The sequence below is a fragment of the Portunus trituberculatus genome, chromosome 1, assembly GCF_017591435.1.
Source record: "Portunus trituberculatus isolate SZX2019 chromosome 1, ASM1759143v1, whole genome shotgun sequence".
Classification (NCBI taxonomy): Eukaryota; Metazoa; Arthropoda; class Malacostraca; order Decapoda; family Portunidae; genus Portunus; species Portunus trituberculatus.
The window spans coordinates 5,240,381-5,248,747 of NC_059255.1; the positions used below are offsets into that span (position 1 = coordinate 5,240,381).

At 43.8% G+C, this 8,367-nt stretch overlaps 1 protein-coding gene across 4 annotated transcripts; it reads right to left on the minus strand.

Moving 5' to 3' along the window:
- Nucleotides 1-621: 621 nt before the first annotated feature.
- On the minus strand, nucleotides 622-8,330 carry LOC123516761. 4 transcript variants are annotated; one of them, XM_045276526.1, is made up of 13 exons: nucleotides 8,188-8,330; nucleotides 6,802-6,847; nucleotides 6,049-6,171; nucleotides 5,369-5,547; nucleotides 4,987-5,247; nucleotides 4,341-4,436; nucleotides 3,958-4,035; nucleotides 3,555-3,613; nucleotides 3,078-3,315; nucleotides 2,761-2,865; nucleotides 2,420-2,581; nucleotides 2,068-2,254; nucleotides 622-1,940 (listed from the first exon to the last, which is right to left on the minus strand). In XM_045276526.1, exons 1-13 carry the CDS (start codon nucleotides 8,242-8,244, stop codon nucleotides 1,291-1,293), a joined length of 2,241 nt encoding a protein of 746 aa, XP_045132461.1. In that variant the 5' UTR covers nucleotides 8,245-8,330; the 3' UTR covers nucleotides 622-1,290. The 4 variants fall into 4 exon arrangements, with proteins under 4 accessions (XP_045132461.1, XP_045132372.1, XP_045132608.1 ...); XM_045276437.1 differs by having other exon boundaries at nucleotides 5,369-5,550; XM_045276673.1 differs by lacking the exons at nucleotides 6,802-6,847; nucleotides 8,188-8,330 and adding an exon at nucleotides 6,338-6,372.
- Nucleotides 8,331-8,367: the final 37 nt, after the last annotated feature.

Below are 8,367 nucleotides of genomic sequence, written 5' to 3' on the forward strand. Positions count from 1 at the left end.
GTCCCAGTATTGAAGGGATTAAGTGTCTTCTGGTATTCTAGTGACAGATTAACAGGACTTTTACATTATTTACACTCGAATTACTCTTGAGAAACCCCGCTAATCATTTATGTGACCTTTGAAGATAGTCGTGGTGAGGCGGCAAAGCATTTCGGAATCACCAACTATCATCAACACCATCATTATCAGTTTATCCGTAAAGAGGCAAGCAGGCTGACCAAGGACGCAAAAAGTACTCCACATAGATAGGGAAATGTTACTGCTTGAAAAATAGGTAATAGGGTAATAGTAGTAATGTTTCTTCAGTATGTTCATGTGATAGAGAATTAGTTTGCAGAATGCGTGATTATAGTAAAGATGGTAGTAATAGTATTTCTCGTTTCTTTACAATCTCTCATAATAATGGCAGTAGTAGTAGTAATAGTAGTAGTAGTCATACACACAGGGAGGGAGATTATCACGAGCTCCTTAACCGATAAAAACAAGGTGAAGTGATTGATGGCGTGCCTATAATAGATGCAGACATGATAGACACCGAGAGAGGGAGTGAGCGCGACCTCTGTGGGAAGGAAGGACAGTGCTTATGTGACACATGAACTGGAGGAGAATGAAAAGGATAAATAGTTTTGTGTCATTTTAACCTGAGAAACAATAGCACTAACAATTTCAAGTCATAAATAAATAACCATGTTGATTGATGTAAGAGACAAATGAAGAATATACCGGTGTGTGTTTAAACTTGTCTCACAAATGTATAACTAAGAAAATATTAATAATCAGATCTAATATTCAAACAATCCTTAATACATATTTTACTTCTACATGTTTTCATTGTCATGTTATAAAAGAACTCTTCCTCTCACTACAAAAATGCTCCTTACATTGAAGCAAGGCAAGATACTGTACTGAAAATCTCAATCCATACTATGCTGATTGATATGGTTGTTGCTTATCTCACTTCCTCTATGGCTTAACAAACTCCTATTTGTCCTTATAACAGCAATGAAAGCAAACAAAACTAAAAATATTTTCCTCAAAGTAGCTATATCCAATGTATCTTGCGTCATCTTAAAGCTATGTAACTGAAATAAGGACAGTCTCAAAGTGAATTTCCTTGTATCTAGGAGAAGGAGATGCTGTATCCTGTGTGTTGTCAGTGTTGGGAAGAACTTCCTGCTATCTCCTCATTCAGTCTGGTTGGAGGCAGTGCAAGCCGTGTTGTCATAACGCTACATAACAGAAAAGTCCATGTCAGAGTGAATTTCCCGTCCGAGGAAGAGAGACGCTGTGCTATGCCTGGTCTGTGTCATCAGTGTGCGGTGCTGACGAGTGCTTCCCTTCCTCTGCCTCGTTCAATCTGGCAGAAGGTTCGTACTTTGGTGGCTCACTCTCTGTGGTTTCAGTGCCAGAGTCGTCCTCTGTGCGCTGGAACATGCTGCCCGACTCACTGGTGGTCTCGCCGGTCTCTGCCTCGGATGGCAACCCACTGGCGTCCTCCGAAGCCTCCTCCGTGTTGCATTTCTCATTGAACACCTCCCTCAGGTAGTCCTTGAGCAGCATGGGGCGCCACTTGATGTTGGGGCGGAAGATGGGGCTGTTTGTGCACACCATGGACTCCACCAAGGGCCGCTGGTTGGGGTCCTCATCCATGGTCATCTTAATCAGGGCCACATTACAGTAGTACTTCATGGCAGCTCCGTAGTAACTGTCAGCGCCCTTGCATGCCATCCACAGCAGCAGCAGCCCAAAGTTGAACACGTCACCTGGCTTGCCCAGGTCCTCGTTGGCCACCTCCACACCCTCAAATGGCCAGTCTTGCCCAATCTTGCACTCCTGCTGCTCCTCGATGGGCCGCAGCACTGCATGGCCATTCCTTATGAGAACATTCTGAGGATGGAGGTGCTTGTAGGCTATTCCTCTCTCGTGGAAGTGGTACAGCCCTGCAGATGTACAGAGATGAGTCCCACACCAACAAAATAAAAGGTACACAAAGGAATATAAGTGTATACAGTACCTGACCTCACAGAACAAACAATGGACACAAGTACTACTCCAGTGTGTGCTCACCCTTCAGAATGTCCTTGGCCAGTGTCTCCAGGGTGAGGGGAGTGATGTACTTGGAGGTGGGGATAAACTGGTGCAGTGTCTGGGCCCGCTCCACGGTCGGGTAGCCGCTGCCACTCTCCAGCTTCTCAATGGAGCTCATCAGTTTGGTGGCCACAACAGGCACCAGCATGTGGGATAGATCCTGCCCCTGCAAGCAAATAAGTTCTGTCAGGATAGATCTCTGCTGCTTCTCATAATGTGCATGTAAGAGGTGTTCTGAATTCAAAATGATAAAAGAAAGACATGAACTGTAACTCGTTTTAAGTTAGCAGTGGAAGTTTGAACCTAATTATATCACATAAAAAGGACTCACTTCATTTTGGAGAAGCACTTCATTATTCAAGGCTGACTCCAGCTTCATACACTTGTGTCTGTACCTCATTGTGCGGGACTTCTGGTTGGCGAAGGACAGGAAGATGTCTGATATCACCTCTATAGCATCATTGGACTTCTTCTGAGCTCGTTTGTAGCTTGACTGGAAAGGAAAAAGTTATGCATTCACATTTCTAAGGAGACAATTTCATCTAGATCACATATGCTTTGTCTGCCGGCTCTACACCTCCAGGTAAATACTGTGACTGTCTACTTGTAAACCAGCTCACACCTATCTGAGGCCCACATGCACACTGTGATGGCCTCCCTCTGTCCACTCACCTTCCACTTGTCAAACATTTCCACCAGGTGCTCATACACTGAGTCCTGCAGGTCCCTCACTTCATGGAAGCCTGGGCTCTCTTGCCTCAGTCTCCTCAGCAGTATCTGAAAGGCAAGAGGGTTCACAGACAGTGAGCACATTGAAACACTCGTAAAGAAACACAATAGTATGTAGTGAGTCTGTGGAGTGACTATTCAGAAACCTCACTATCATATTCAACCTCTAATATTCCAGTTTTCAGCCCTAGACAAAGGCACACCATCATCTCATACAACCTTCACACACATGCCAAGCAATATACAAAGAGTGTTCGTACCTGCATCTTATTGAGGGAAGCGTGTCCTTGCTCACACAGCCTCTGGTGTCTGACGGGATCCTTGCTGTGGATCTTGATGGCCAGGTTCAAGGCAGAGCCACTGTAGGTGAGGTAGTTGCTGTCCTTGCGCTTCTTCATGAGGTGGTCAATGAGCTCCATAGAGTCTGGCAGTGTGCTGGGGCCTGTGTCTGTCCGCATGGCTTGAGATGTTGCCTGAGACGTGAGGCTTTCTCGCGAGCTGAACACAGTGAAAGGTGCATACATGAGTGTTGTGTGTTTATTTAATAACTTTTTTTTTTTTCTATACAAGAGAGGAGAACTGGCTAAGGGCAACAAAAATATAAATAAAAAAGGCCCACTCAGTTGTCAGTCTCCTTACAGAGCCGATAAAATTAGCCAAAGGACAGGGACAAATGTCTTTATAGGGCTATGCAGTTTTAAGTAAGATATTGAATACAAAAATATATCGTCACACACCTTATTAAGTCCTGGAGAGAGTAGGAAATGGTAGGAAGTGCTTCTGATGGCTTCTCCCTCTGCAAGTATAAAACTGTTACCGTCACTGTCATAAGTGCTATGTAATTCTAATCAGTATACCTTCAAGTGTCCATGTACTTATAAAACAAGTCTGGAAAGGTAACCTAAAGATGCATAAAGGCTTCAAATGTCCCTCTTATCACATAATTCCTTAATGACATGCATGATCTGTCTCCTCACAACATTTCCTTCAGTATATCTCAAAATAAATCGTTGACAGCTCTCCTCTGTGCACACACTCCCTGCTCAGACTGTCCCGTGGCATCAAGGGAGAGAGTGCAATCAGAGGGCAAGTCACTAAGATCCTGCTGGTGTGAACTGAATGAAAGAGAAGAGGACTCACTTGTTCTGTCCTGTAGTTGTACACAGCATAACCAGCTTCCACCAATGCATCACTCAAGTTTATGTTATTTATGTAAACCTGAAAAGTGCAAATATAATGAACATTCACATATCTAGAAAATTTCACTATGTACATATCTTCTGTCCCCATCACAGAACTCAATCTTTGGCAAACTGGTGAATCAGATAAAGGCAACACGACTCCTGGCCTGAAAAGTGCAAATCTAATGAACATTCACATATCTATAAAATTTCAGTGTGTGTGTATCTTTTATCCCCATCACAGAACTCAATCTTTGGCAAACTGGTGAATCAGATAAAGACAACACAACTCCTGGCCTGGAAAAGATAATGACTGACTCTTAACATTACAGGGAACTTTACCTCTGCCTGGTTCTTGCTCCTCCCATGAAAGCGGAAGAACACGTGGGCTTTGAGCATCTGCTTGTTCAGGATCTTGCTCTTCAGCCATTCCTTTGCCTAAAATGATTAGTTTTACCACTTGATAAACTGAAGAGGAACTGAAAATACTTCACAACAAAGGTGAGTGTGCCTGATGTGTGTATGAGTATGTGGTGATATCATGTGGGATTGCTAGCCCGGTATTGAGATAAACAGATAAGCATCGTAAAGAAACCTTACATTAAACTCAAATCAATTAACCCCTTCAGTACCATGCCACATCTTCAGCTATTATTAGTCCATTTTATACAGCTTCAGAATCACATGTGGGGATTAAAACAGTGAAGATTCTGAACCATTAACCTTATGACCTCCACAGAACCTTGCTAGTGTAAAAAAAATAATCTAATTACACCCAAAATTCATATAAAAAATGCGTCCCAGTACTGAAAGGGTTAAGACCAATTCAAAGCATTTGTTTTCTTCTTTCTTTTTTTTTTTTTATGTAAGAGAGGAGGACAGGCCAAAGGCAACAAAAATATACAGAAAAAAGACCCACTCTAATTCCCAGTCTCCTTACAGAACAGTAATGAGAGGGTCAATATTTTACTCTCCCTGACAGCCTCACCTCAGCAGCAGTGGTCTCGTCATCTTTGAGGTGAACGCGGCGAAGGAAGTACACCCTGGCCTTTGGTTCCAGCGCAGCCACTTCCCTGGTGACGAGGACCAGCTGGGACCAAGGCACACACTTCATGGTGCCGGCCTCCATCATGGTGACATGCCAGTGCTGCTCCTTCTCCTCGTCTGTCCTCTTGCTGCAGGAGACGTCGCTGCACTGGCTCCGCACCATCACTCGCTCCCAGGTGTTGTTGATCCTTGCAGCACACACCTGTGGGGATCATTGGCTCTCTGGGGGATAGTGATGGAGGGCTTCTACCTTTATTAAACTGACCAGGTGTGAAGGTAAGAAGCCCACACACACACACACACACACAGACAGCACCACCTACCATTCTGGGCACCACTGTCTTCACTGCCATGTGTGATACTCCAATTTCCGAGGCCAGAATGCTCCTCAGCTCCTCAGCACTCTCCTTGTTCTCCTCCGTCAGTGCATAGAAGCCTGTTCCCGAGATGACCTCAGTCACCCACAGCTGCTGTGTGGCATGGCGCAGGGACGTCACCCTTTCTTCTGTCAACATCGGTCTCTACATTAGTCACTTAACCCCTTCAGTACCAGAACACATTTTTTACCTTGATTTTTAGTATGATTAGACAATTTTATTTGCACTAGGAGCTCAGATGATTAATGGCCAGTCTTCACTATTCTAATCCCAACACAAGTTTCTGAAGCTGTATAAAATCACAAAATTGTAACCAGAATGAATATGAAAACACGTCCTGGTAGTGAAGAGATTAAAGCTTCATGGTGAATATAATGACAGCCTCACTCACCATCAAACCTCCAGTGATGACACTCTCCACTATTTTGTGAGTTTCATGTCAGATATGAACACCCACCAAGGGTTCTGCCGTTACTCACTCACTCACTGTCAAACCTTCCCTACTCACTAACTCATTCACCATCAAACCTTCGCTACTCACTCACCATCAAACCACTATATATATACTCACGAAATCTCCGCCACTCACTCATCATCATCAAACCATTATTTACTCACTCACTCACCATCAAACCTTCGCCGCATGACAGGCAGGTTGTGGGCGTTCTTGTGGGAGCAACAGTGGTGCCGCCCAGACTCCACGCTTTCATTGGAGGTCAGACTGAGGGTGCTGCAGCCAACCCACCATCCTGAAATGATTCAAATGACCAGCGTGTGTTGTAATGCCGCCCCGCCTCATCCCCGCTTTCACTCCCTGTCCCAGATAGATCCCACGCTCTCTCTCTCTCTCAGCTCACCCCCACACCTCCCAGCTCACTCCCGCACCTCATTTCCCCTCCTAGCTCACTCCAGCACCTCATTTCCTCTCTCTCTCTCTCTCTGTCAGACCACTCGCCACCACACGATACACATCAAACGGAAAAAAAAAAAAAAAAAAAAAAAGATACATTTCTAGTTATATTTAGCTGTCTAACATAATATGAGAAGTGAGTTCCTAATATACTATCAATGATGTCTTCTTTTAATAATTTAGATCATACAGACTAGCTTTTAGGGAACTGGCAATCAAGTGGGAATTTTTGTCATACTGTTTGTTGCCCTTGGCCAGCTTTCCCTCTTTCCATAAAATAAATAAATGAATAATAAAAAAATATAAATAAATAAAATAATAAAATACTAGCTAGGGATGAATAGAGTGAGTAAATTAATGAATAAGCTAAATCGGCCTTTAAAACTAGATGCTGTTAAGGTTTATGTTGGTTACTATCCTTATTTGTGCCTCGTTTCTCCCTTCCTCCGTCCCCGCCAGTCTCACTCACTTGGCCTGTCAAGTCTCTTCATGTAGCGTCCTTCCCGCTCGTGGCTCTGCAAGGAAAACACAGCTGATGGGAGATCACACACACACACACACACACACACACACACACACACACACACACACAGTTTCTCCTACTAACCTATATATCTTGTACATTTGTCACTGGAACCACAAAAACTACCTTAAAACATGTGTGTAACTTTACAGATGCCCCGCTCCGCCCCTACCAGTCCTGCCCCGTCGCACGCCACCCCAGTCACCATTTATCTCCTATCACCATAAATAACCTTCATTATCAGCAATTCACAGCCTCACTACTATCCCAGCAACTCTTCACCATCATTACTACTGAAAAAGACTCAAGCGGTGCACGTGTTGGCGGAGAAATGGTGATGGTAGTGAAGATATTTATTTGATCATGTAGTCTCCCTCATCGGTAAACTCGTCTCACGCTACTAAAAACCTTCACAATCAGCAATTCACGGCCTCACTATTACTCCAGCATCCCTTCACTATCATTACCGGTGAAGGAAGCCCAGCGGTGAACGTCCCGGCGGTGAAATTAGAGAAATAGTGAAGATATCCATTGGTAACGCTGTCTTCCCCGCTAAACTCTTGTAATATCACCATTTTTTTCACTATTCCGGTAAATTCACGGTGGTATTATAAGATTATACATTAAAACTAATATTACAAGTGGTTTGGATGAGATAGTCGCGGTGGAAGAGATGAAATAATGAAAATAGCCGAGATTACCACCATCATCACCATCACCGCCGCCATGTTGGTCCAGCCAGTCACCGCTATTCTCTCCTCACAGGATAATTAACCTCAAATTCCACGCTTTTATGCCATTATTAGTAAGATAGTACACTAATACAAGTAATTACAGTAGAAGGAATCACGTGACGGTGGTGGAAGAGGTGAAATAATGAAAATAGCGTAGATTATTACCACCACCGCCGCCATGTTGGTCCAGTCCCTCACCGCTAATCTCTCTTCACAGCCTAACTAACTATAAACTCCATGCTCCTTTGCCACTAATAGTAAGATAGTAAACTAATACAAGTAATTAGAGCAAAAGGAGTCAAGTGCCGGCGGTGTAAAGGGTTCAAAAGTACAAGTAGCGGAGTAGCCATGTTGGATTTAATACGAAGGGGATTTGGTGAGATTTTAGAGTAATCTAATTAATATGTATACGAGAACTGAGCTAAATACACAAATTAAAACCAAAAAGTCAATAACTACAAAATAAAACAACCGGAGAGAGAGAGAGAGAGAGAGAGAGAGAGAGAGAGAGAGAGAGAGAGAGAAGAAAATTCAGTCAGTTAATTTTCATGCTATTATATGAAGCTTAAAAGGAAAGCCGGTGTTATTAATAGCTCACCATGACGGACGAGTCACTGCTGTAGCCGCCAACCTGCCGCGCCATACTGCTCGCCATTGACACCACCAGGATTACTAAAAGGCCTCAGTTCTCACGCCGCAGCAGCACGTCTTCGCCCTCTGAAGGTTTTCGAAAGACTGGCTAGGCGGAAAACTTTGGTGTTTGAATTTTGGTTCCCTA

Excerpts from the sequence above, each read along its gene's own strand:
- LOC123516761 (XM_045276437.1), bottom strand. The coding sequence starts at position 8,244 with ATGGCGAGCAGTATGGCGCGGCAGGTTGGCGGCTACAGCAGTGACTCG. Across the intron at positions 5,248-5,368 it reads AGACAGTGGTGCCCAGAATG|GTGTGTGCTGCAAGGATCAA; the intron begins GTAGGTGGTGCT and ends TGATCCCCACAG. Across the intron at positions 2,866-3,077 it reads CTTCCCTCAATAAGATGCAG|ATACTGCTGAGGAGACTGAG; the intron begins GTACGAACACTC and ends CTTGCCTTTCAG.